This window comes from Acinonyx jubatus, chromosome E2 (genome assembly GCF_027475565.1).
Source record: "Acinonyx jubatus isolate Ajub_Pintada_27869175 chromosome E2, VMU_Ajub_asm_v1.0, whole genome shotgun sequence".
NCBI classification, from domain to species: Eukaryota; Metazoa; Chordata; class Mammalia; order Carnivora; family Felidae; genus Acinonyx; species Acinonyx jubatus.
Genome location: NC_069396.1, coordinates 52,697,922 through 52,725,623, shown reverse-complemented (window position 1 = coordinate 52,725,623; position 27,702 = coordinate 52,697,922). Strand labels below are relative to the sequence as shown.

The 27,702-nt window shown below is 53.8% G+C and overlaps 1 protein-coding gene across 17 annotated transcripts; it reads right to left on the bottom strand.

Moving 5' to 3' along the window:
• Positions 1 to 535: 535 nt before the first annotated feature.
• KASH5 (KASH domain containing 5) lies at positions 536 to 26,126 on the bottom strand. 17 transcript variants are annotated; one of them, XM_053210315.1, is made up of 20 exons: positions 25,903 to 26,125; positions 23,132 to 23,269; positions 19,628 to 19,732; positions 18,936 to 19,122; positions 18,378 to 18,442; positions 17,079 to 17,145; positions 16,684 to 16,932; positions 16,126 to 16,330; positions 15,743 to 15,793; positions 10,618 to 10,746; positions 10,354 to 10,410; positions 9,987 to 10,046; positions 9,256 to 9,320; positions 9,005 to 9,092; positions 8,636 to 8,764; positions 5,490 to 5,548; positions 3,693 to 3,732; positions 1,903 to 1,967; positions 1,701 to 1,820; positions 536 to 1,582 (listed from the first exon to the last, which is right to left on the bottom strand). In XM_053210315.1, exons 1-20 carry the CDS (start codon positions 25,922 to 25,924, stop codon positions 1,441 to 1,443), a joined length of 2,043 nt encoding a protein of 680 aa, XP_053066290.1. In that variant the 5' UTR covers positions 25,925 to 26,125; the 3' UTR covers positions 536 to 1,440. The 17 variants fall into 17 exon arrangements, 14 of the variants coding, with proteins under 14 accessions (XP_053066290.1, XP_053066291.1, XP_053066288.1 ...); XM_053210316.1 differs by having other exon boundaries at positions 1,701 to 1,817; XM_053210313.1 differs by having other exon boundaries at positions 3,687 to 3,732; positions 25,903 to 26,123.
• Positions 26,127 to 27,702: the final 1,576 nt, after the last annotated feature.

The following is a 27,702-nucleotide window of genomic DNA, read 5'->3' as shown; positions in this document are numbered from 1 at the left end:
CTTTCCCTGCTCACAGCCCTTTCTTGGGCACTTGGGATGGTGTTCAAAACCCTTCATGGGCTCTTGCCTCTCTCTCTCTCTCCTCACCACCTCTGTAGCTTCTTTCCTGGCTCCAAATTCCCCCCCCCCTTTTTTTTAAATCCCAGCAACATAGTGCTTTCTATAGCTCTCTACACACTGAGGCGCTTTCCCACCACCTGGTCTGCACACACACTGTTCCCTCTGCCTGTGACACCTTCGGTCGGTCCCTGCTCACTGCAACAAACCTTACTCATCTTTCAAGACTTACACACAGATGCCACCTAACTGGGACAAACTCTCTATCCTCCTGGGAGGGCGTAAGTGCATTTTGTGGGCTCACATGGAACCTACCGTTACGTCTATCACTATCTGCCTTTAAATAGGGGTGACTCTGACCCTCCCTTGCTCAGAACTCTCCTCATGAAGCCTCTGCAGTGCTGAAACTGTTCTATATCTTGACCCAGATTTTGCTTTCATGGGTGTTTACATATGCAAAAATTCATGCACCTGAGACTTTAAGATTTTGTCCATTTATCTGTATGGTTCCAACTTTAGTATACGTGCTGCCGAAGAGAGCACATCCATTTATGTGTACATAACTTACATCTCAGTTAAAACATAAGTAACCAAAAACAAGCAATAAAATCTCCCAGTGCTCCCATCATCCTTAGGAGCAAACCAACACTCCCCAGCCTGGCATTGGAGGGCCTGTTTTTCTACAGCTTTATCTTCGAAGGTCTAATTGTGGCAAACAAATGAGCAGGAAGTGATGAGTGAACAAATGGCACACTGGTCCATTTCCCACGGGCTGTTTGCACCACACAGGACATCTGTGGGGTGAGCCCGGCCCACATCTCTTTCTCCCTCTGTCTGCCAGGAGGGTGCTCGGTCTCTGAGCCTCTCTTGCAGCTAAGAGTGGTCACAACAAGAGATTTTGGCCAGTGAGACATAAACACAGGTCTGCTGCTGGCCCTGAGAAGGCTACCGCTTTTTCTTTAAAAAAGGTGCACCCTTCCTGCAGGTGCGACGTGTGAAGCTATGCCTGCCATCTCCTGAGCAAAAGGGAAGGGCCAAGAGAATCATAGAGAATCACAGCCCTCCTGGCCCCCAAGCTGTGGAGACTCTGAGCTGTGGGCCCACAGCTGTCCTTCTCCAGACTTGTTTCATGAGAAAAATACCCACCTAGTATTTAGTCCATTATTGGATATGTTTGCTATTAAGAAATGTAGTCACCAATATCAAAAAACCAAACCAAAACAAAAGACATCACCTAAAAACCCAGTATGGGGGTGCGGCTCCTGGAGTACTGTATCTGGGGTCCCCGAACTGGGGTGCTCCCAGGTAACGATGGCACAACAATGGTAATAACAGTAGAAAGAGTCCCGGGGCGTTCATTGACTAGACCTTACTCAGGGTGTCTCACACTGGGGGCGGCTGAAGGTAGCAGAGCTGAAGGTGGGGCCAGGTCGGAGGTGGGGACTGGCCCAGCAGCAAGACAGAGAGAAGCAGCAGCAGCAGCAGCCCCAGGACTGGAGCGGGGATCAGCGGGTGCCGGGTGACCCTGGTGGGGGGCAGTACAGAGTTTAGGGAGGGGCCAGGGAGCTGCCAGAGTCTCAGCGGTGGGCAATGTCCCCGTGTGTGACCATCACCCTCCCTTCCGGGACTGCCTTGGGGCACACCTGAGCGGCTGGGGGTGCAGGGGGGCCAGGCAGAGCTGGCCCCAGTCCGGCCTGCTGACTGGGACCAGCTCTTTCACCACAGGCACCAGGGCTCGCTGCAGATCTGGCTTGGCAGGGCTGCTAGGCAGAAAAAAGGATGGGGCAATCATGCCGGACTTTCCCCTACCTCCAGGTCCCTTCCAGTCCCCGTGGGTCCTGTTACCTCTCAGGAAGGCTTCCTGGAATGTCTCCAGGGTGAGGGTCTCCCAGAGGGATGGGGAGATTGGTCTAAAAGGACAAAGGAAACGGACTTGAGACACTGGCTCCTGGATTAGGAGAGGCCTTTGGTTTAGCCCAGTGGACAGAAGTGACTGCATGGAAGGGGTTGGAACACAGTGGCTCAGTGCTGTGACATACACCACCAGGTGGGCTTCCCAGCTCTGCCAGCTTCCACTGTGTCTCCCTCTGGAATGTCACCCCATGTCTCCAGGCCCCACTTTCCCCATCTGGGCACAGGGTCGTTGACATGTACCCACCTCACAGGGCTGAAGGAGAGTCTGCCTGAGGGAACACAGGTAAAAAGCAAAATAGCGGAGGGTGCTTGGAACAGTTTCTGGCACTGAGTGAGCACTGGGTAATTGTGTGTGCTGTTCAATATTGCTAGCTCCATTTGCATCTGATTCTGGAAGGATCCAAGTTCCCAGAGGGCAGAGACCTCATCTTCTCCAAGAGTCCAACCTTGTGCTGGGCCTAGTCCAGCATGGGCACTCTCTTTGGGTCTGTCTCCCTGCCTGTATTAGAACCTGCAGGTGCCTTAAGATTAAAGCCCCAAAGGGGAGCCTGGGTGGCTCAACTGGTTAAATGTCCAACTTCAGCTCAGGTCATGATCTCGTGGTTCGTGAGTTTGAGCCTCTTGTTGGGCTCTGTGCTGACAGCTCAGAGCCTGGAGCCTGCCTGGAGCCTGCTTCTGATTCTGTGTCTCCCTCTCTGTGCCCCTCCCCCACTTGCTTGCATTTCCTCTCTCTCTCTCTCTCTCTCTCTGTCTCTCTCTCAAAAATAAACTTAAAAAAAAAAGCCCCAAATATTTGTCCAGGGGCCATCTCATCCCCTCTGTTGCTCTCAGGCTTTCGCACCCACACTTTTGTTCCATGGATGATGCTGATGGCAATAGTAACAATAATAAGGAATAACAGGAACACCAGTCTCAGCCACCACCTTGACCACTGCCACCTAATGTACACCTGTTCTGCGCCAGGCCCTTTACACATGGTCCTTAACCCTCACCCCACCCTGACAGCTAGGTAAAGATCATTGTCAAGTCAGCTGTGAGGATAACTGAGGAGGGTACCAGTCTCCATGGAAGGGAGTAGGAGGTGGCTTTGGGGTCAGGCTGTTCAGAGAGACCACGTTGGATGGTCTGGAGCCTGAAAGAGCCCAGATACCAGGTGTACATTTGGGCTCTCACATTCCTAACCTGAGGACCCAGGCTCCTCACCCCTCCTCTCCAGGCTTCCTTCCTTCCCTTTCCTTGCCAGAGAATGGGGACTGTCACCCACACCTCACCCTGTGCCCTGCCGCTATGAGGAACAAAGCAGCGGGTGTGTGTGGTGATAGGCAAGGGGGCTGTGACAGGCGCTGTGCCCCAGGGAGTTCTGGGGGTGGCTGGGGAGGGCCCGGCCCCTTCCTGTGTGTGGGCGCATGTGCGTGTGCATTTTCGCATTCCGGGGGTGTAGCCACGTCTGTGAGGCCTGTGGCTTAGCGGCTGCAGCCCTGTGTATGTGCTTGGGGGGTCCCCTGGGAACATTCTGGCCGCCCACTGGCCTGCAGATCTCCCCCCACAGCACTGTCCGCTCTCATTAGCTATAGCAAGGGCCTTGTTATCTCTTGGCCAAATGATTTTTCTGTCTGCTCAGGAGAAGTGGGGGTGTGGGGTGAGGGCTGGGAGGAGCTGCCCGTACATCAACCTCCTCCAGGGACTGGAGTAGGTAGGGGCTGGGGACTGCCTACCCTGACCTGGGTCTCTGCTTCCTCCTCTTCCTGTCTTCTGGGTAACCTGAGAAGACAAAAAAGTCACTGCAAGCATCTTCCCTCTGCCTAGCTTCCCTTTGCCCACTATGGAGCTGGATGAACCTTTAAAGCAGGGGTCTTAATGCAGACCGGGCATCATGGATGAGCGTGGGGGTGTCCTGGAGCCCCAAGAGCAAACTGCTGTGTGTAGGTCAGCGTATGTATTTTGCAGGGGAATTTTCAACACGCTCTTCATACAACTGGCTTTCTCAGCCGCTATGTTTCCAGCTGATGCCTTAGCTGGGAGCCACGGCTTCTCCTCTCCCACTCTCCCAACACCAGAGACTCAGGGCTCTCCCAGACTCCGGGGCAGGTCCAGACCCCACCCCCCACTTTGTGCCTGGTGGGCTGTGCCACTTTTAGTGAGTCTCAGTCTTACTGGATCTACTTTTAGGACTGAGATTCCAGAAGCCAACTGTGTGAGCAATTCCCCCCACCCCACAAGTCATTCTCTGGGGTGGGCAAGCATCCACCCTCTGCTCCCCCAAGGGCTACAGCTCTCTGAAGTGCCTTTTTGGAGACTCAGACCTCAAGCTGTCTGGCCCAAATGCCCCTCAGAGACCCAGACATCCACACCACCAGCTACCACCTCCGTTTGGGTTCAGGGATCCATCCTCCAGCTACTACCACTTTGACAACCTCAGGACACAGCTGTTTCTTCAATTAGCACCCCAAAGTCAGCTAGGCTGGTAAGCCCCCAGTCAGACACAGAGGTGTCTCATCCCCTGGGACTTCTACTTGGGACCCAGGTGGCTCCTCCCCCAGCTCCTCTCGCATCCGAGCCTTCACCCCTACCCATTGTTAGGGACCACAGGATTCACTACCTCCCTTGCTTCCCAATCTGTGAATCACACTGTCCTGCTCCTGGGAAACTCAGATGGCCAGCCCCCGCCCCTGTCTCTGCTCAGCCCCTTCTCCCCTCCCTCCCCTCCCTGGTGACGCTAGGGAAGGTCATAGCTCTGGAGCCCCCCTCCCGCCCAATCTCAGCTTTCTCAGAGGAGCCCAATTAGAGGCTGGTGGCAGGAAGCCTCATTAGCTGCCTCAGCGGAGAGCCTGAAAAAGAGGAGGGGGTGTGGAAGGCCCCAAGGCCAGGGCCCCGGAGGAGAGTGGGCCCAGACATCTAGTGCTTTATCTCTCCTTGGAGGCCTGCATCCAAGCTTCGGAACAATCACAAGGCTGGGGTTCCATGGCCCACCACCCCATCACTAAGTCACCAAGCTGGGATTTGAACCCAGGCTGTCTGATTCTAGAGTCCCCAATTGTCTTGTAACTACATGGGTGTTCGCCCTTGACCCAATGGGTTTCATTCATCCCAGGGTTCCCTGGAGGCCTCGGGAGAAGTGTGTTCAGTGACCTAGTGACTGAGCTGTCCCATCTGCCTGACAACTGTCTTCTTGTCTGAGAGTCTCCTAGATGAAAATTGCTCCTACAGGACTCCATTCAAGCATTACCTCCCAGGGAAGCCTCCCCCGCAGGTGAAGTGTCAGATGTTCTCACAGAGCCAGCCAGGTCAGATGTCTGTGTCCCTCTAGGCTAGGAGATGCTGAAGGTAGGGCTCGGTGTGACTCATCCTGGGTCACAGGCCCAGGGTGGCCTCAGTGTGAAGGAATGAGTGAATGAATGAATGAATGATGAGCAGCTCCCCCAGGGCTCTTCCAGTCCTTGTATGCTATTCAAATTCATCCAAGAATTTGGTGTTACCTCAACGCAGGGGGATGGCTCTGGAAGGAACAAGCTTCTTACCACATCGATTGCTCCTTCCTTCCTCCTTGAGGGTGCGCTGGCTCTCCCTGGAAGTTTCTCTGTGGGAAAAGAACAGGTTAGGTCTCCCAGGCTGCGACACCTGCAAGAATTCACCACCTTGGGGCGCCTGTGGCTCAGTTGGTTGAGCGTCTGACTTTGGCTCAAGTCATGATCTTGCAGCTTGTGAGTTTGAGCCCCGCGTTGGGCTCTGTGCTGACAGCTTGGAGCCTGGAGCCTGCTTTGGATTCTGTGTCTCCCTCTCTCTCTGCCCCTAACCCACTCGCATTCTGTCTCTGTCTCTCTCAAAAATAAACAAACATTAAAAAAAAAGAAAAAAGAATTCACTGCCTGCATCTAGGACCTGCCCTCCTCTTGGGCTCTGTCACTGAGGCTGGCTCTGCATCCCTCTCAGAGCAGAAGCCAGAAACGGGAGAGTTGTTCTAGACCCCTTTCTATTCAGGACCCAGGAGTCCAGGTCCCCCAAACCTCTCGTACTCCCACAAACTTCTCACACTCACGTGGACCCAAGGAGGCTCAGTGTTTCCCTTCAGATCCCCTTTCCCTCCCAGGTTCCTGGTCTTGGGCAGCTCCACAGCTGTTCTCCTTCAGGATCCAGGTCCTGTTTTCTCCGGAGACATCTCCGTGTGTGGCCCGGACCACCGACTTGATATTGTTTTCTAAATACATTCCTGAGCTCCAGCCTTGTGTACCCATTGCCCTCAGGTAGCCCCCCAAATGCCCCTCAGGATCTGCATCTCACTAGGACGCAGTAGAAGTTTGGCATCTTTCTGGCTTCTCCCTTCCCAGCACTCTGCGTGCCCAGCCCACTTGCCTGCAGCTGTGTCCCCCGCCGCCCTACTTTTCTCTGCCCATCATTCCTCTTTCTCCATCCCAGGGCCCTGGCCTGGCTCAGACTTCATCCTCTGGACTCTTGCCCCAGCCTCCTCCCTGGCCTCCTGGCCTCTAATCAGAATCCATGTGGCCTGCAAGGGGTCTTTCTACATTCAGAGCTGACCTCGTCCCTCCCCGCTCTCAGCCCTCCTGTGCCTCCTGTGGCTCGATGGAGAAAAGTAGAGTCTCCCAGCCTGATGTTCAGGGAATCCCTGTCATGATATGGCCTCCCGGCTCACTAGACACCTCAACTCCCTCTGCTTTCCGAGCATGTTATATGCTTTTGTGCTGCCAGGAAGGCATCTCTTTCCTCACACCACTTCTCCCTCTAGTTTTCCCCAAATAAGCTCAAGTGTCAGTTTCCCTGTGACACCTCTCCCGTCTCCCACTTGACACAGGTGCCCCCTTCGCTGGGCTCCCTCAGGGCCTGCCGCCCACCTCTGCACACCCATCGTCCTGCATTAGGATGGCCGCTCTGCACAATCTCTCCCTCTGGCTCCAAGTGGCTCCACGTGGTAGCTCCAGGACCCAGAGCAGGTGGCAGCCAGAAGCCTGGGTCCGTGTCCCCCTGGATGGGGCATCAGAGAGCTCACAGCAGAATCCACTCTAACTTACACCTCCTCTGAGGGCTGTGACTCTGCTGCCCATAGGCTGTGTGACTGGGGATGTGTGACCTATCTGAGCCTCAGTTTCCCATACGTGACAGGATGAGGGATGAGGATGTCTACCTCACAGAGATGCTGGGGGAGGTAAATGAAAAATCAAACAGCACTGGTGTCGAAGGGAAACACAGAAGCATCTCTCAATCCAGGGAAAACGTGAGCAGAGAGACAAGTTTCTCCTTTAAGAATGGTAAACAGGGGCGCCTGGGTAGCTCAGTTGGTTAAGTGTCCCGACTTACTCTTGACTCTTGATTTCAGCTCAGGTCACAATCTCATGGTTCGGTTCATAAGTTCGAGCCCTGCACCAGGCTCTGTGCTGCTGGTGCAGACTCTGCTTGGGATTCTCTCTCTCCCTCTCTCTCTGCCCCTCCCCACTCGTTCTCTTTCTCTCTCTCTTAAAAATATAAATAAACCCATGGGGCGCCTGGGTGGCTCAGTCGGTTAAGCGTCCGACTTCAGCTCAGGTCACGATCTTGCGGTCCGCGAGTTCGAGCCCCGCGTCGGGCTCTGGGCTGATGGCTCAGAGCCTGCAGCTTGCTTCTGATTCTGTGTCTCCCTCTCTCTCTGCCCCTCCCCCGTTCATGCTGTGTCTCTCTCTGTCTCAAAAATAAATAAACGTTAAAAAAAAATTAAAAAAAAAATAAATAAACCTAAAAAATTTAAAAAAACCCCCAAAGAATGGTAGGCACACCTGGGTGGCTCAGTCGGTTAAGCGTCCGATTCCAGCTCAGGCCATGATCTCACAGTTTGTGAGATGGAGCCCTGTGTCAGGCTCTGTGCTGATGACTTGGAGCCTGCTTCAGATTCTGTCTCCCTCTCTCTCTCTCTGCCTCACCCCTGCTGTTCTCTTTCTCTCTTTCAAAAATAAATAAGAATAAACATTAAAAAACCCAATGGTAAACAGGTAATTCTGAAGCAGTATAATTCTCAAGATGATGCAGTTACAGAGCTGTGAGCAATATTTTCTCTGGAAAAAAACAAAAAACAAAAAACAAAGACTTCTGGCACGAATGGATTAAAATCTCACTTTTCTGTTGTGGACACTGAAGATGAGCTGTGCCAGTTGTTTCAAAGGGTGTTGAAATACTGTTCAGGCAATTACAGAAGTCCTAAAACAACAGCTATTGGTTGAGTTCAAGATTTCACAGTGGGCTTGCTAAGCTTTTCCGAAAGGTGCTTGCATCCAAAAAGTAAAAGTTTTAGAAAAATAAAACCAACAAGAAAACACACATGCAAAAACCACCCCCAAAAAACCCAAAAGTAAAAGCTTAACGTATCTTTCCGGTGTCTGGAAGAACGCTTCACGTCTTACCTTCCCCCTGCAGACCCTGGTAAATAATGATTCCTGACAGTGTTTTCCACCTGACAAAAACTGCCAGCAGGCAATTTGTGTTTGCTTTGTTTACGGTCTATTGCACCCCCGAGCTGGTCTCTAGGGGGCAGGGATGGTGTCCTGTCTGGCTTGGGCTCTGTGTCCAGCAGGCCCTTCAACACTTGCCTGTGGGATGGGCAACAAGCTGGTGGCAGGTGGAGCCCCAGGCCCCTTTCCCAGGTCCTGGATGCCGGTGGTCTCTGAGCCCCTCCCATGCTCACCTCTGCCCCAGCTGGGGCTTCAGGTGGAAACTCAGCTTCCTCGTCTGTCTCAGTCTCGATGATGACCTCCTCCCACTGCCACACTCCACAGAGAGGGCTGGAGAGAGCGGAGTCTGCCACTTCTTGTTTCTGGGAGGGAAGGCATTTCTGAGACCAGGGATGCCAGGGCGAAGGCAGAAGATGGGGATGGAGATGGGCTGAGGCATGGGGTGGGGGAGGGCAGGGGACTGGCGTGAGGCTGGGTCGGGGTAGGGATGGGGTTGAGGACGGAGATGGTCCTGGGGGGCAGATGGGCTGGGGTGAGAATCGGGGCTGGGTCAGAGCCGTGGCCGGCCGGGGGTTGGGGTGTTTCCATGGAGCTGGGCCCACCTGCCGAATGGCCTGGATCTCCACGCCCAGTGATGGGGGCAGCACCTGGGTCCAGCCCGCTCTTCTCACCTGGGCCCCTTCCGGTAGCCTAGTGACACCGTCAGGAGGGGGAAGGCTCTCTCTGTGCCTGCCTACTACCCCTCGGTCTACCTACTCTGGGGTCGTGGCCCTGCCCACCTTGTGGCTGGAGGTTGGGGGTCCCTGCCTTTGGGCTCTCCTCCTGCCTCCTCCACCCCTGACGTTCCACTCACTCATCCGGCCCCTCATGGATCTGACTCAGCTGCTCCTCCAGGTGTGAGATTTCCAGCCTCAGTTCCTGCAAAGGGGGCAATGGGGGACCCTGGCCTCTCTGTTCTTCTCTACCTCCCAGCCTTGGGCTCCCCTTACCGTCACTTCTACTTCCCCAACTTTTTTGAGCTCTCCAGACACATATTCCCAAGAGACAAGGAGAAGAAACTTAGGAAGCCAACAAGAGACAGAGAGCGGCAGGAACCTAGAAGGTAACCTACTGGCCAGGAAAATTAAGAAAAGAAAGGCAGAGATGGAGACGCACAGAACAAAAGACATGGATGGACACAGATTCACAGGGGGGCAAAAGACAAGCAGGGTGTAAGAGACTCATAACAACCAGGGACCAACAGAGAGTAGTGACCCCTGGAGACGGACAGACTAGATCAAAGAAAGGCAGACACAGAGCAAGATGAGCAGGGGAGATGCGGTGAGAAGACCCCCACAAAGAATGAAAGTGGACCCAAGATGGAGATACACAGAGTGAGAGAGAAAGGAAGGAGCAGAGAACAAGAGAAAAGGCAGAGAGAGAGATGGAAACAGAGAGGGAGGGACACACAGTAGTAGAGATGGAAGAAACCAGGTATAGAGACTCCACAAAAGATGGGCAGGAACAGAGAGAGGCAGCAGATCCCAGAGATGGCAAAAGAGCGGGGCTGGGCAGGGGGCTGAGGGTGGGAGGGCAGCCGCCTACCTGGGTCATCGTTCTGTACTCCTCCAAGGTCTTGGCCAGACTCTCTGCATGTTGAGTACGCTGGGAAGGCCCAAAGGTAACTGAGACTGGGCCCAGCCCCAGAGAGACACTGAGGCAAGGGGTAGGGGAGACTGGAAGGGTGAGCTCAGGGGGGAAGAGCTAGGGCCTGAGGGAAAGCACCAGGTTTCCAGATCCTGCAGGGTCATGCTTGTGAGCCTGGTGTTGGGAGCAGGGAACCCTCTGACCTCTCCAGGCTGCATATCCATGGAGGAGATCCTGGCGGGACCTCCCTTTCTAGACTAGGGGCGGGAGATGGCCAGGCACATATGGAAGGTGAATGTCCCCTTACCACCCTAGGGCCCCTCACCTCGGAGAGGACAGCATCTCGTTGGCAAATGAGGCGTTCACACTCAAAGAGCTGCCGCTGCCAAGGAAGGAGCCCGTCCATCTGTCCGGCCTTCCGGGACTTGCCTCAGCAGGCGCTGCCCTCCCCAGCCCACCCAGCTCTCTCGAGCCCCTCTCCTCAACCTCCCACGATGTCTCTGGACATCAGCTATCCCGAGAGGGATTTCAGCCAAGCTGCCCGGAGCCCCGGGAGCCTGATAGCTTGATGGAAGTCCCCGGTTCTCACTAGGCCAGAGTGGCTGAAACTGGTAAAAATGGCAGGAGGAAGAGGTTCCACCTTCAAAGCGTCCTTTTCTGTGGCCAGCTCCTCACTTCTCCTCTTCACTCCGTCCCGCTCAGCCAGTAGTTTCCCGTTCTGGAAGAACGAACAACCGGTCATGTCCCTCCGGCACATGTTAGTACTCACAGCTGACATTTCCTGAACAGCTGATATGCAGTAGGCCTCATGCTAAGTGCTTTCTATGTTTTGGCCCATTTAATCCCTCCAACCATCCTGTAAGATCTCAGTTTTGATTTCTCTGTGCATCACTGGGTGCTTGTCTGTAAAAACAGAGATGAGAGCTGCCTGGGTGGCTCAGTCATTTCAATCTCCGACTTCGGCTCAGGTCATGATCTCAAATTCATGAGTTTGAACCCTGTGTTGGGCTCTGTGCTGACAGCTCAGAGCCTGGAGCCTGCCTCAGTTTCTGCGTCTCCCTCTTTCTCTACCCCTCACTCACTCGCGTTCTCTCTCTCTCTCTCAAAAGTAAATAAACATTAAAACAACTTATTAAAAAAATGGAGATGAGATAGACCTACTTCATAGGGCTGCTGTGTGGATTAAATGAGCTAATGGTGACTGCTAACCTGTACTGAGTGCTTTGCAAGTGTTAACTCATTTCTTATCCACCACTGTTTTTTTTTTTTTTAAAGTTTATTTCTTTTGAGAGAGAGAGAGAGAAATAGTGGGAGAGGGGCAGACAGAGGGAGAGAGAGAATCCTAAGCAGGCTCCATACTGTTAGCATGGAGCCTGACGCAGGGCTCAAACTCATGAACTGTGAGATCATGACCTGAGCTGAAATCAAGAGTCTGTCGCTGAACTAACTGAGCCATCCAGATACCCCTTTACTACCTCATTGTAAAGATGAAGGCAAGTCTAGCACAGAACAGTTGTGCAACTTGCCCCGGGTTATACAGGTGATAATTCATGCAAACACGTTACTACATATAATAAGCACAAAACATATATGGTATATGGTAATTGCCTGGCATATACCAACATGTTCAGGAAATGTAAAATGTATAATTTTAAAGGTATCTTCAAACTTTGTAAGTGCTTTTCACACACATATGTGAAAATAACAGTACAATGAATGTGCACGGCCCATCACCCAACCTTGATAATTATATACATTTCCCCAGTTTCTCCCCTATCCTCCAAGGCTTTTGTTTTGTTTAACAGATGATTCAAAAGCAAATGCCAGATATCACATTATTTCACCTATAACTACTCTGGCATTTTTATTTCCTACTTGAGGAATTTTTACTTCAGTAAACTCACAATACCACTATCATCTTAAAATGGATCATTCCTTACTGTTGTCTCATACTGAATTGGTGCTTTAAAAAAAAAAAGTTTATTTATTTAAGTAATCTCTCTACTCAACATGGGGCTCGAACTCACAACCCTGAGATCAAGAGTTGCACGCTCCTCCAAGTAAGCCAGCCAGGCACTCCCTATATTTTTGTTTCATTTTAGTTATCTCACAAATGTCTTTTCACATTTATTTAGTTTGTATGAGGATCTAAATGAGGTCCACTGTGGCTTTTAGTTGAAATGTCTCCTTTTCATCTGACAATGGTCACCCACCTCCCCAACCATGGCATTTTTTGGGGCCCTTCTTTTGTGGAAGAAATCAGGTTATTTGTCCTGTAGAACAGGAGCATTTGGATTTGACTTACTGAGTTCTCATTCCCTGTGCGGGATGTTCACCCCGTTCCTCCAACCTCTTTATTTCCTCTAAACTGGTGAGTAGATCCAGGGCCCTGGCCAAGCTCCTGTTCCATTTTTTGGCAGGAAGATTTCACGGGTGCTGCTAAACGTGTCCTCTTGCACCATTCAGGAAGAATGTAATGTCTGGTTGTCCCAAGTGTTAATGTTTTTATCGGGATCACCTCCCCTGTCCCAATTTTGCAGAGGAAATTGAGGAGTGGAGGGACTAAGAAACTTTAAATGGTGAGTGAGTGGATTCAAACCCAAATCTGACTCTAAATGCTGCAATTATAACCCCCAGACTCTCTGAGCCAGACATAGCCCTGGGTGAGAACAGGGAACTCGCTTCGTCTCTCCCCTCAGGGGAGCTCATTGCTAGAGGTGGAGACCGGTGCAGAAGTAGATGATGACAACATGGGAGGCAGACTCTGATGAAGCTTAGCCCCTGGGCCTTGTGGGAGCCCGGATGAGGGGGTTCCTGAAGAAGCAGTGTTGGGGCACCCTGAGTCCTCCAGGGTGAGGAGAATTATCTGAGAGAACAAGGGGGCTGGCAGAGGGCAGCACAGGCCAGCCATGCTGTGAGATCTGAGAATAAAATGGCCCCAAATCCAGTCTGGAGTTTCCAGGCACCAATACTATAGCAACTTGCACTGACTTCGATGGGAAGCAGCCATGGGCAAAAAGCATTTCAGCGCAAAGAGGCAGGTGGGCTTCCCTCGCCACACCCCTCCTCTCAGTGCCCCTGGGGATACCCAGGCCAGCTCCTCCTTCTCTCCAGCTGGCTCGGCTCCAAATCTTCCATCAGTGGGCCCTCACGCTCAGTCTCAGCGGCCTGGGCTGCCAGGTGAAGGGCAGAGGAAGGACGGACCAGGAATGCTGTGTCAACATCTGTCCACCTGGTAGGGGATTTGCAGGCTGGATCCTGGGCCACTCGGCGGGGAACCTGGTTACTCAGCCTCTCCCGCCTTCTTCTTCTGCAGTAACCTGAGCCCTGCTCTGTAGATTCTCTGTAGGAAAACTGAGTGTCTGAGTGTCCCCTACTCTAACATTATTCTACTGTAACTTGAGAACTCGATCTATAGATGCTCTGTAGGCTGCCGAGGGGAGGGGATAGGTGGAGGGGAAGCAACCAAGAATAGCTCTGGTTTATCGAGCGCCTAGGATGCCCCAGGCACTGCTCAAGGCACTTGACCTGGCAGTGGGCCTTCTGGGCTGGGAGGAGGCCCAGACTTCTGGCTGCAATTCACCCTGCTTATTCTTTCTTCTGCTTTCATTGGGGGTCCACTCTCCACATGGGCAGGTGGGTCCTGGTCTGGGGTGAATGAGATGGAAATCTCGGAGGATTCAGAAGTGACTTGTTAGCTAACCCAGCAGCCATTGTCACCCCCTCTGACTTGTTCATCTCCCACTCCAGAGGCTGAGCCTCCCTCACAGCTGGGGGTGTCATGCGATCCAGTTCTTGTCAGCGAGATGGAAGAGAGGTATGCTGGGGTGGTGGGTACAGTGGGGGTGCTCCTGGGAAGCCTTTTCCTTCTGATGAAAAGAGAGCTATGGGAGAAGCATTAGCTGGGCTCCCCTGTCCCTCTTTGTCCTGATTTGGATGAGACCGTGAGGGCAGAGCTGCTGCAGCCATCTGTGATCACGAGGCCACAAGCAGATGAACAAGCCTGAATCACCAAACCAATCCAGAGACCTTCAAAGCCTCTTGTTACAGAAATGAGTGCCCTTTGGATTGAAGCCACCATTTCTTCTGTGTTCTCTTCCTTGGAGCTGTAAGTATTCTGGCCCATCAGCGGTTGGATTACCCATGCCAGGGAGTGGTTTGGCTATAATCATATGATATCACTTTGTTCAGTAACATAGAAGAGGAAGGTTCTGCCATGGGGCTTTAGGGAGAATTTCTCCCTGTTCTTAAAAAGTGATGTTCTGGAAGAAACAGTTACTTCCTGGCTACACCCCATGCCTCACATTGTGGCAGCCATCTTGTGGCAATTCCCATTGTTCCAAATGATGGAACTCTCATGGAAGAGCCAGAGAACAATAGTGGAGAAGTTTTGGATTTGAATACAAAAGCTACAATACAGATGTAGGACAAAGAGATTTGGGGGGATCGGGCAGAATCAATATCATTGCCTGGACTCAGCAAAGATCTTTACGTCAGGGGAGGGGTGCAGGAGGGTCAAAAAAGAGAGCAGTAGAGGGGAAACATGCCCTGAGCCAGCCCCCAGCCCCGGGTTAGCTAAGGTGGGGGGTGAAGAGGAAGGATGCTATTGAACAACACAACCCCTGGGAGGTCTGGGAATCAGAGAGCATTTCTCAGCTCAGTCTCAGCCCCAGCAAGGCCTGTGAATAACAGAATTGAGATAGCTGTGTGAGAACCAGAGGCTGAGAGAGACCCACGAGGCCCCCTATGGCCACAAAGAGTCTCAGGGAAGTAGCCAAGCCTCCTCTTTGGCCCCTGAAGGGTATGGAAGTGGCTGAGGGAGAGCCCCAGAGGCCCCCATGTGCTGGGGGGTCCACAGGGCCACCACCAGCAGGTGCAGTGAGGACTGGACATCCAGACACCAGAGGCAATGCACGCCTCCCAGTGGATGCCAGCGTGTGGTGGTGACTAAGGACGAGGACCAGATGGGATGATGAACATCAATCTTGTGACCAGCAGAGAGAGCAGATGTTGAGCGAGGACCGCCACCTCCTGGAGCACTAAGATGCTGTGTGGGTCTCCAGCAACTTAGATACCACCTTGTGGGGGGTAGTGACCATTTTCATTATCAATTGATGAGTTTCATTTCCATCTAAGATGACTAGATGGATCTGGATTTAACAAAGGCTCGGGAAGGAGAAGTCACATGCCTAAAGGTGGCCCATCTTGTAAGTGGCAGAGATGGGATTTGAACTCGCTGATTTCAAGGCCTGTATTCTTTCCACCATAAAAATGCTAATATATGAACAATACTGGTTAACTTTCAGTGAACACTTCCAGTGGTCCTGCCTCATACCTAATACTCTATAAGCATCCTTTTGTTTAAATCTCACACAACCCAGTGAGGGAGATTCTATTATTTTGCCCATTGTTACAGGTGAGGACACTGAGGTACAGAGAAGCAACAGACTGACCCATGCTTATGGAGGCAGCTCCAGCATGGACCCAGGCAGTCCGCCCCACACCCCTCACTCTTACTAACCATAGCAGTCCTCACATGCAGTGATGTGACCTTCAGAAACATTCATATGTTATTGGGATTCTGGGGTCTCCCTCTACAGACTGAAAGAATAAGTGGGTGCAGGCTACTGAGGATGTCTGGGGCAGACGGGGCGGGGAGGGGAAGATCCTGAGGACCGGGGAAGGGATGGGGTGGGCACTGGGCCTCAGCTCACCTCCTCCTGCAGAGTCTCCATCTCGGCCACCAGATGCTGCTGTTCCTTTTCCTGAGCAGCCACGAAAGAGGACAAAGGCTTTCTTAGGACCTCCTTGCCCCCATATTGCCCTTCTCCCCCACCTGGGAACACATCTCGGGTCTGGGTCATTAAGGAGCAAGGCTGGGAGAAGGGGTCTGGGAGCCCTGATGGCTCCTGCTGTCCCCTTTGTCATAAAAGGGATGGCAAATCGATCTGAGCCCTAGGTCAGGAGCAAGCAGGACCTGGAGGAAGGGAGGAAGCCAGGGTAACCTCTGCACCTTCCCATTTCACAGTCAGACACCGCTGCTCAGACTCTTTAAGAAAGGGAGAAGGCACCTTCGTGCCCCTTGCCCAGAACCCACCGTCTGTCGGGCCTGGGCCAGGAGGCTGTGATTCTGCTCCTCCAGGCTCTTGGCCAGAGTCTTCAGATCCTCCAGCTCCTCATCCACAGCCTTGGCACACTGCAGAGCCTGCTGGGTACTGAGTGGGGGCGGGGCAGATGGGCCACGCAGGAGGGAAACAGAGACCATAGAGATAGATCCACTCAGAGCTGGAAGTAACAGAGACCTGGGGGTGGGGCACAGAGACCCAGTTTCTACCTAAAAGACTAAGGGGGTGGGACAGAGACCCAGAGAAAGCAGGAGGACTAAAATAGGGGAATCATGATGGACAGGAGCATAGAGAAAGGGATAGGCTGCTGATAGGGAGACTCAGAGAAAAATGAAGAGGGAAGTCTGAACCCAAGAGGCCAAGAGACAAGAACTAGGGAGACACAAAAGAAAAAGAGCAAAAGAGAAAGGGACAGTGCAGGGTTGAAGACAGGGCAGGAGGTGCGGAGAGAGCATGTGGAGAGGAGAGTGACGGGGGTGAGGGTGGGGGAGGAAAGCCTGGTCAGGAGGGACACAGGTGCGCCGGCCCACCTGCGAAGCTGCTTGCGCAGGGCTGCAATCTCCTCCCCGAGGCGCGCAGATCCCTCCTCCGCTGTCTCCACGCTGCGCTGGAGCTTGGCGTTCTCCCCGGCCAGCCTGCGGTTGCTGAGCTCCAGGTCCTCCAGGCTGCTCAGCAGGTCAGCTGTGGCGGGCCTGGGGTCAGGGAGGGGCAGGTCACTGGCCACAGCTCCGACCTCCTTTCCCAGGTTGGGGTGGGGGTGGTGGGGACATGAGGTTCTTCTGGAGAGAGAGAAACAGGAGAGAGACTGCCCCGCTCTCCTGGAGCCATCAGCACAGCACCCCTCCCCCCATCCCTCACCCACTCCCGAAGGACCCCAAGCCCTATGACATGGAGGCTGGAGGGCAGCGGGGGAGAGAATAGGTACAGCTCAGGTCTGGGGTCTTCGCCTCCGAAGCTCTCCAGGTTGGCTGGCTCCTCAGCTTCTGGGCATCCTGGGGAAGACAGACAGGGTGGTGGGCTCCCCGGTGACCTTAGGTGTTGGGCCACCCCAGAACTCGGGCTTGGCCTCCGCTAGCCTCGCCCTCACATTTGTTGTGGGTCATGTCATCTACTCCTGGGACTACAATTACAGCCACCAAGTGAAAGGCCTTTTGCTCACTGGTACCTTGAGCAAAAGCTGGCCCTCACTCATAGCCCCGATTCCGTCACATCCAAGATGAGGCAGCACCTTAGCTGCCCCCAAACCTGTTCTTCCTCCCAGTATCCCTCCCTCCCGGCCACTGGGCTGTCCTGGCTCATCCCCACAGTCCACTGGAGCCCAGGCCCTCCTGCCCTCCTTCCCCATTCTCTGTCCTCTTCTCCTCTCTGTGTCAGCCAGTCCTGGCTCAGGCTTTGCCCTCTCCTCTCGCCCTCTCCCCTTCCTCGCCCTCTCCTCACCACAACCTCATCCCCAGCCTCCTGGCCTCCAGCCTTCCCCCACCCAGAGGGGTGTTTCCTCAACAGGAGCTGACCTGACCCTCCCCTGGCCCCCAGGCCCAACTGGAGAAAGTTTAAGGGAATGTCCAGGAAGCTGTATTTTTTTTTTTTTTTTTTGCTTTTGTTTGGTTTTATAAGGTATAACGGGAACACTTTTTACGGTGCGCCTCCTGTGTGTGAGGTCCTAGGGATAAAATGGTGAGCGAATCAACTAACCACATAGCACGGCAGGTAACTTAATCGGTTAATCATGTTTTTACAGGAAAGGAGGGCTGTGAGTGAGCCTGGACTGCCAGGGACCTTAGCCTGGGGCCTCCCAGGGCTTCCCCACAGAGGGTTCCCCAGGTGTGGGAAGTTTAGGGGGAATAACCTGAGGGGAGGACCGTGGTGGGCAGGCACTGAGTGCATTAGAGGCTGAGCCAGGAGGCCCAAGGGAGCAGGGACTAGAGAGCAGGCAGGAGCTGGAGAGAGCTGACAAGGAGAGGTGGGCAGGGCCTTACAGGCCTCTGTGATAGGCTGGGGTTAGGAGGAGGACTTGGAACCAACCCCTGAAGAAAAAAACCCCAAAACGTCAAGAAAGGAGGGAAGGCAGTCATGGAGGTGCCTAGAAAGCCAAACTCACAGCTCCAGGATGGAGCTAAGGTTCCAAGGGTCCCACCCTATGCCCCTGGCTCTGTCTCCAGGTGGGAAGTCCCTCCACTGTCTGACCCCGGGCCTTCCTGCTTCATTCTATATATAGTAGTCTCACCAGATGGCGGTTGCTCGGAGGTCAGGGCCCCCTCGAAGGCTGTCTCCTCTTCCAGCTCTAATCCCCTGTATCAAAGGGATGAGGCTTAGAGCCCCCTGCAGCCACCCCCAATCCTGACCAGCCACGAAGGGGGATTGCTGGTGGCAGGAGGAGGGGCCGGGTCAGGTGAGAGCCAGAGAGCATGGACAGCACCACCGTGGGGAGGAAGGTAAGGCCAGATGGCAAGAGCCCTGGGCCAGATGGAAAAGCAGGAGAGGCAAGGCCTGCGTTTGGAGAAGGGATGGGGAGGGGCCTCAGTCAGCCCCCTAACACCCCAACTTTTCCTTCCAGCCCCTTTTATTTCTGCCTCCCCATCCCAGGAACTTTGTCTTCAGACTTTCCACCCCATTCCCCCCAACCCCATCTCTTTACTTTTCGCTCCTCCTCAGCCTCCTCCAAACCACAGTAGGTCCCTGTGCCCAAAGGGTGCTGGCTGCAGTAAGCAGGTATGAATGAGGTTAGATCTCAGGAAGGACTTCTGGGGGGGGGGGGGCGGAGGGGAGAGGTGCAGAGACCCACCCATCCAACTGACAGGCAGCAATCCAATCCCGCATGACAACCAGGAAGGTGTCCAAGTCCACAGTGGCCTGAGGGCCCTCTCCATTGGGGTCCAGGTTGCAGGCCAGTGTTTGGAGGCGTGCATCCTGGGAGCCCCGTCCTGTCACAGCCTCCAGGTAGGCTAGTACGTGGGTCACAGTCACGATACCTGGGGACAAAGCATGCCGTGAGGGAGTCTAGGGCAAGTGGGGGGGAGGGGAGTAGGGCCAGGCAATGGCTTGAAAGCAGGATGCCAGTGGCTGGGCTGGCAGCACCTCTGCACCATGGCTTAACTGAGACACTTTGGGCAAGTCCTTTCCCCTCCTCTAAGTTGAACTCTTCACCTGGAAATGGAGCCCAGTCATCACCACTCACAGGGTGGACCCAAGAGGACCTGCTATGCCTCATCAGGCCCTCAGTGGCTGCCCTCCCTCCCTCTCCCTAGGCCCTACCCTCTTCCATTAATGTCCTCACCTTGAAAGGCCTCGGTCCCTTTATCCAATCCTTCCAGAAGCTTCCTACAATCACCCATTTGTCTGTAGGACCCCCAAGAAAGGGCCCTAGCCCATCCCTCTCTTTACGGCTCCCCAGTTTCCAGCTTCCCCATCTCTGTCCCTTATTATTCCTTGTGTCTCCCAGGCCCAGGGCTGCCAGGCTCTCATCCTGTCCCCCACCTGTCCTCTGGGGGTCACAAGCTTCGAACGTCGAGTTGAGTATTTGCTCCTCTAAGCTCAGCAGCGTCCCCAGGCTCCCCTCCTCCAGCTGGTCCCAGAGATACACTGAGGAGACAAGAGGGCCGCCTGTCCATAAGAAGGGGAACAAGAAGAGGAGTGACCCCAGGTCCTGTGCTCCTGCAGAGGGGAGTGAATTCATCCTGAGCTACCTGGAGTTGGGGGGGAACAGCAGGAAGCTTGGGCTGGGGACAGCAACAGTAAGGGCCTCCTTGCTCCCCATCCTGAGGATATGGGCCCCCTCTTTCAGGCCAGGAAGTCCCCCCTGCTTCTAATCCTTTGTGTCTGAGCAGCTCAGGAGCCCAGATAACAAACTAGGCTCTGAAATCACCCTTTCCTCCTCTCTTCCCTGGCCTCCCAGGCTCTGCTCAGAGGGGGCTGGGGCAGAGGAGGGCAAAGAAGAGAGGATTCTGGGAGGAGCTGAGGGTGAAGGGGGGCCCAGGAGCCAGGAACAATCCAATAAGGCGCGGGCAGCCTGGATCGATTCTGCCGGCCACATCTCCGGTTTCCCAGCCTGCCTGGGGGGCCGGTTGTCTTTCCTACCTGAATCCCCAGGCGGGGCTGGCGTCATTGCAGCCCGCAGCCAGGGGCCCGAGATGAGAGGGGATGGGTGATCCAGGTAGGGTGAGTGGTGGGGGAGTGGTTAGGAGCTCATAGCCCAGCTACGTGACTATGGGCAAGTCCATTCTCCTTTCGAAGCCTCAGTTTCCCCACCAGTAAAATGGGCAGGTAGTGGTTCCTCCTTATCAGGGCTGGGAGGGTTAGGTTTGTGTGTAGGAAGAGACCTCCCAGCACAGACAAACAATGTAAACGCCCCCACGTCTGTTTGTCCATGGCTGTATCAACAGTGCCTGCATATACAGGCACTCAATAAATTCTCCACGATACAGGGGAAGATCCTCTACCCCAGGGATTACTGGGGTCCACTTCTCTGGGACTGGAAGTGACCTGCAAGGCTCCCTACCCTTGAACAACTGGGTATAGCGGCAGGCCTGGCACAGGCTGCTGGGTCTGGCTGACCCAAGGGGCAACCCGAGCAAGGAACGCAGACTCTCTGAGCCTCAGTTTCTTCCTCTGGAAAATGGGGCTGGTGTTCCCTCCCTCCTAGAGAAGAAATGAGAAAATCTGGAAAGGCTCTGGGCAGAAGGCCTGGCCCATGGTGGAGGCTCGATAACAGAACTGAACATTCATTTAGCAAATGAGTAGGTGCCCTTCCTCTTCTGAGGGTTTGTATGGACCACGGCCACTGCTATTTGTAGCCCCACTTTACAGATGAGGTGAGTAGGCACAGAGTAGTTAGGAACTTGCCCTGGCTCTTTTTTTTTTTTTTAAGTAGGCTCCATGTCCAATGTGGGCCTTGAACTCATGACCCTGAGCCAGCCGGCCACCCATGGGTGCTCTAATTCCTTTTAATCTCCAGGGTTCATTGTAGACAGCTACCATTCAGCCCCCATAGGTTTGAACCCATGCTATTAGGGAAGGGGAGAGGGAACCCACAATTAGAGGAGACACCAGGGCCCATGCTGGGGCTTTACCTGAATTTGCAGTGTTCGCCTCTCACTGTGCTCCCCAGGTTATGAAGGAGGACCCTGAGGTCCAGCGAGGTCACTCCCCAGGGCTGCTCAGCCAGAGTCAACCCAGGACGTCTGGCTCAGAGGACCCCCACGTGTCTATCTGGGGCCCCTCAGGAAGATGTCACTCTGCCTGTGCTGTTCTGTTCCTTTCCCTTCATTTCCATCCTCCGTGTCTCTACCTCTCTCTGTGTCTCTGTCTCTGCCCTTCTCGAGTTTTCTCTCTGGCTCTTTCTCTCCATCTTCCTCCCCATCTCTCTCTTCCTGGGGCCCTGCCTCTCTGTCTCTGTGTTCCTTGCCCCCATTTTCTTCCCCGTGTCTCCAGCTCTGGGCTTCTTTTCCCATATCTCAGTGATTCTCCATTCCCCAAGCCTTCTCTCTCCTTGCCCTGCTGTCTCTCTGGCTTTTTCCCCCCAGCCTTCCTCTGTCTCCATCTCTCCCGGGTGTGGCCTTCCCTGTCCTTCAGGAGCCTCCCAAAGGCGGCTCAGCCCCGGCCCAAGGGATCCTCCGGGCCCGCACGCCCTCTGCTGGTGCCGGAGAAGTTTTGATGTCGGTCACTCGGTCCGCCAGCCCTGGCGCTGCCTCCCGCACCCAGGTGTCTGCCTCCTACCTTCCCCTCTGGAAAGACTCCTGAGGCCAGAGTCCAGGCCTGCGGCTTTGAGAAAAGATGCAGGCTCTGCTGCTGGATGCTGGGAGCCTCTAAGAAAGCGGCCCTGCCTCTCCCCAAGGGTGGGAGCCTCCTCCCCCATCACATTGGGCTCTCCCACTTAGCAGATGAATTTCAGAGAGGGCAACCCAGCGTCTTCCTCCCCAAGCCGGCTTTCACACCCCCTTGGTTTGCATCCTTCCAAACAAATCAAGGACAATAACTGAGCTCCTACATGTCAGACATTGTTCTAGGGCAGCGCTAACCAATAGGGCAGCCACTTGCCACGTAAGTTTCTTGAGTGCTTGAACTGTGGCGAGTGTGAATTGAGATGCTCTATTAGTGTAAACCACACACCAGATCTTGAAGTCCTAGTGTGAAAAAAAAAAGAATATCTCTAATACATTTTTATATTAATTACATGCTGAAAGGATACCATTTTGGACACATCAGGTTAAGTAAAATCTATTATTCCCATTCCATTTTGCCTGTTTCTTTTTACCTTTAAATGTGGCTAGTAACAAAATTTAAAATTACATTTATGGCTCACATGTTGGTCAGCACTGCTCTAGGGACCAGGAATGCCAGAGTGAATAAAACAGACAGACCCTCATGTCGGGACGCCCGGGTGGCTCAGTCGGTTGAGCTTCTGACTTTGGCTCAGGTCATGATCTCACAGTTTGTAAGTTCAAGCCCCGCATCAGGCTTGGGCTCACTGCTGTCAATGCAGTGCACAGCCCACTTCAGATCCTCTGTCCTCCTCCCCCTCTGCCCCTCTCCTGCTCCCACTCTCTCTCTCAAAATTAAATAAACATTAAAAAACAAACCAAAAAAAACCCCAAAACAAAAAAAGACCCAACTCATGTCCCAGTGGAAGAGACAGAGACTAAGCAGTGCTATGAAGAGAAGCAGGAGAGGGGAGGGTATGCTTTTCAGAAAGCAGAGATCTGAATGACTAGTGAGGGGCGACCCAGCAGGTCATTAGGGAGGAAGGAACAGAGCTTGCTAAGGTTTCTGCTGTAGTTTCCCCAGAGCAAAGGAGATACGGTATCCAGACAGGTGGGCGCACATCGGCACTTCATCAAAGATAGCTCCCTCCCTCCCACCCCGGCACCAAAGTGGAGGCTCAGTCACCCTAAGCCACCTCTGTCAAGTCCCCAAGCTGGCACCCACTCACCCACTGCCCCCTCCTCATCCTCCCTTGGGGTGAACAGGGGCCCAGCCACCTACTTTTTGCAGCGGGGCCACCCGCCCGGCCCTCTGGGACATCCATGGGCCACCCTGGTCGCTCCACAGCTGCTGGAGAAACTAACAGCCTGCCCCCATCACTGGGAGGGACTGGTAAAGGATCGTCTGCTCCAAGAGCTCCTGGAAGGACAAAGGGGAATGGCCTCCTCAGACCAGCCACCCTGCCCCACCTGTGCCCCAGGCCGCTCTGGGTTCTCAGAACCTGTTTGCCCACCCCTGCCTCAACCAGAGCAGCTCCCGCTCAGACCTGTTTTATGAATTGGAGGTGTGGGCTGGGAAAATGGGGGGCCAAGGAGTGGGCAGCAGAGATCAAAGAGGGGGCTGGTGGGTGGGGGTCACTGCCTCCTTGCGTCCCTCCCCCACCTCCTCCCCACAGCCTGTCAAGTCCCTAGCCTTGTCCCTCTTGCCCTATGATTCTGACTTGATCCCTCCTCTCCTTCCCTACAGCTCTGGGTTCCATCCTCTCCCCCTGGGCCCTGGGCCCACCCTCCTCCCGGCCTCCCAGTCTCTAGTCTTTCCCTCCCTGTCCATCCCCAGCAGCGCCCCAGAGCTGACCTGCCCAGTGTTCTCCCGTGGCTCCCCAGTACCCCAGGTTCAGAGCCTAGACCCTGGACCTGGCATTGAAGGCCTTGCACAGCCTGGCCCTGCCCGCCTCCCTACCCCAAATCACACTTGCTGTTCCAGCAAATCTGAACTGCGTGCTCTCCCCCAAACTGGACTGGCTGTCCCCATCTCGGGGTATCTGACTGGGACGCCTTCCTTTCCAGCCCTTCCTGCCTTGGCTTATCTATCTCCTCCTCTGGGAAAATGTCTCTGAACCAGCTGCCGTCCCTGGGTTCCCACACCACCCTGGGCTACCGACATTCTGCCATATCAGTCTGTATTTGGAACTACTGGCCTCCTGTGCGAGTTGGACCCCCATCTCTCTCCTGCGCCAATCCCTGCCATGGATCCCTAGTGCCCTCAGGGCTAAGTCCTAGCCCCTCTGGCTGGTGTGGGACAGAGTCTTCGTCCCTGCAATTCCTTGCCCCTTTTTGTCACTTTTCTCTCCACTGGCTGACCTCTAGGTCCCTCCCGCTCATCACAGCCGTGGGAGTTCTGCACCTTTGCATGGTCTTCCCAGGCCCAGGTGGTACCACACGCACCATCCTCACATGTGGCCCCTGCCCTGGCTCACAGCCTCCCTGGGAAGCCTTCCCTGAGTCCCTGGGGTCCCCTAGGGACCAGTGAGGGACTCCCTCCTCTGTGCCCTGACAATGCCCTGCCCTACCTCCATTATAACCGGGTTGACCATCCGTACGACTTATCGTCCCAACCCAGGACACTTTCAAGAGTGAGAAGAGTGTTGGGGCACCCGGGTGGCTCAGTCGGTTAAGCGTCTGACTCTTGGTTTTGGCTCAGGTCATGATCTCACAGCTTCGTGAGTTCAAGCTCCACATCGGGCTCTGTGCTGACAGTGAGCAGCCTGCTTGGGATTCTCTCTCTGCCTCTCTCTGTCCCTCCCTAGCTCACACTGTCTCTCTCAACTTAAAACTTTAAAAACTCACAAACTTAAAAAAACTTAAAAAACTTAAAAAAAAAAAGTAAAAGAGTGAGAAGGGTGCTATTAATAATTACGCTGGACAACTATGCCCATCGGGGCTGCACTGGGCACACTGGGGCAAATGGCCCACGTAGGGTCACCTGGGGTCTGTCTGTCCTCACCCCACCTGCTGGTCATGCCTTTCCTCACCAAGTACTCCCCACACCCTGCTCTCCCTGGCGCCAGCCGGGTCCACAGCCATGGAGGGCACGCTTCTTGGCAGCTTTTAGAATGTTCTAGAAAAAGCAGCCTTTGAAGAGAGAGCCTTCCAGGGTTTGGACAATGCTGGAGGGTGCAGAAGGGGGGTGATGGCTGTGGGATCTGAGGGGGGGGGAAGGGTCTGGCACCGGGTGCTTCTGACAGGGACTGAGGGATAAACTCCCGGTGAGGGGCTGAGGGAGGCTCTCCTCAATCACGGAGGGTCTTCCACAGGGAGGCTGGAGCAGGAGGAGGACACAGGCAGGAATTAAAGGGGTTCGAATTTTAAAGGGGTCTCTGGGTTCCAAGAGGGTCTCTGACCAGATTTCTGGGGCGTCTCTGGATTTCTGGGGGTGTCTGGATTTCAGAGGTCTCTGATAGGATTTGGGAGGGGAACCTGACAGGATTTTTGGTGGGTTTGACAAGATTTCCGGGAATCTCTGACAGGATTTCGGCGGGGCGCGGGGAGGGGTGGGGGTTCTCTGATTTGGGAAGGGAGCGTAACAGGATTTTTGCGGGGTAGTCTGGCAGGGTCTGAGGGAGAAGTCTGACAGAATTTCTAGAAGATTCTGACAAGATTTCAGGGGTCATCTATCACATTTCCTAGGAGTCCTTCTCAGTATTTCTGAGCGGTTTTGATCAGGATTTCACGAAAACTTTTAACAAGGTTTGGAAGGCCTTGATATTGGGGACTGTGCCCTAGGATTTGGGGGGCTCTGGCAGGGCTTCTCTGGGGAACCCCACCACATCCCGGGCGTCCCTGAGCCCACGTCCCACTCTCAGGACACAGCCGGGGCCCACGACCTACCAACAGCAGGTGCTTGGGAAGAAGGTACACGTGCGCCGTTCCCGCCAGAAAAACGTTGGGGCGAGACCGAGGGCGCGCGCGGCGCCTAAGCCCCGCCCCACCTGGGCGCCTCCCCACGACGCAGGCGCACACCGGGGGAAGGCGCGCTCTTCTCTTGTCGGTTACCTGCACCCGGGACGCCGCGCATGCGCAGGACTGTCCGGGCGCGCACCCAGCCTGGCCGAGCGGGTGCACGCGTATCGGCCGGGACGGCCAAAGCTGGAGGGAGGGCGGCAGGCAGAGGAAGCGAGGGCCGCCTGCGTCCCCTACGTTGGGGTCCTCTCTCCGGCCTCAGGCTTGGGTGCCATGGGCCAGTTGGATTGAGGGACCCCTTGTCCACCCCCCACTTTTCATCAGCTACTAAGTCACGCCCTTTTTGCCCTCTCTTCCGTGCAAGGCTGCCCATCGCCATCATAATGATGTTCCTACCCCGTCTTGCCTCACCACTGCCGCGCCCTTTGTGGCTCTAGTCACGATGTATTAACAGATCCCTGAAAGACTGTTCCTCAAACAGTTTCATTCATTCCCTATAGGGGGGAGTGGGAAAAAGTATTCTCAGCCTTTCCGGCTAGAGAGAAGAGAATTACATCCAAAATTGGCTCCCAGGAATGGGGATTTGGGACAAAGATGCCCCATCCACTCCTCCTTTCTGCTAGCGGAGACACAGGAAAGGAATTCTTTTGCATCCTCCGGTTCACCCCACCATCATTCATTTCTCGGAGCGACCTTTCCCTGCCACGCTGCCTCCATTAGGCCCTCATCTCACTAGCCACCGTTAGAGGTCCCTATCTCACGACCTGACATATTGTAGATTTGTGTAGTGTCACCCCCACTGGAACGTGAGCTGTATGCAGTAGGAGGCTGTTTGGGGGCTAGAACGTGGCTGACCCAGTGTGAGTGATTTAAAAAAAAAAAGTGTTGAATAAATGAGTGAATGAGTGGACAGAATCCATGCCTCTTAACTACTGGGCAGTGTTGGGTTGATGACAAGGCTATGGGCCTGGAGTCAGACATGCTCGGGTTTGAATTTTGGCTCCATCCCTTCCTAGCTGTGATCTTGGCACAATGGCTGGCTCTCTCTGAGCCTCAGGTTTCCTCCCAGAAACGGAGGTAATAATTGCTTCTTTTGTTACCTTGAGGTCTTAAGGCGGTATTCCGTGTTAACTATTATTATGTTTATTACATGGTAACCTGTCAGAAGGCCTGGGAAAGAACCTGTTTGAGGTGTGATGTGATGAATGATTCCAAGTGTGAGATATGGAATCAGACAAAGCCAGGGCCACTGCTGTGTGACTTTGGCAAGTGACTTCACCTCTCTGAACCTCAGCTTCTCTAAAATGGGAATAAATAATATCCACCTCAGGGGGGTCTTGAGAGTTCAATTAAGAATGTTTCCCAGGTGTTTTCGTAGCACAGGCTGTCAGGTGGTGGACTTCTTAGCTTTATTAGCATAATTTCATTCTTTCTGTTTATTTCTTCAGTATTTCACGTTCCTCCCTCCCTCCCTCTCTCCCTTCTTTCCTTTTTTGAAGCCTGGGTAATTTTGTTTGTTTTTATTTTTTCTTAATGTTTATTTAATTTTGAGAGAGAGAGAGAGAGAGAGAGCAGGGAAGGGGCAGAGAGAGTGGGAGGCACAGAATCTGAAGCAGGCTCCAGCTCCACGCTGTCAGCACAGAGCCCCATGCGGGGCTCGAACTCACAAACCACAGCATCATGACCTGAGCTGAAGTCGGACACTCGACTGACTGAGCCACCCAGGTGCCCCAGAGGCCTGGGTAATTTTGTAAAACCTAAAAAATTTTTTAAAATTATAGTGTCGCTGTAACATATATAAAGTGTTAAACATTAAGTTATAGCTCAGTTAAATCTGTATAGAGTAAATACATTAATGAAAACACCCATATAAATATGTTAAAAAATGGGAGT

Excerpts from the sequence above, each read along its gene's own strand:
- KASH5 (XM_053210313.1), bottom strand. The coding sequence starts at position 25,924 with ATGCGCGGCGTCCCGGGTGCAG. Across the intron at positions 1,968-3,686 it reads AAGCAGAGACCCAGGTCAGG|ACCAATCTCCCCATCCCTCT; the intron begins GTAGGCAGTCCC and ends TTGTCCTTTTAG. Across the intron at positions 1,583-1,700 it reads CTGCACCCCCAGCCGCTCAG|GGTCACCCGGCACCCGCTGA; the intron begins GTGTGCCCCAAG and ends GCCCCCCACCAG.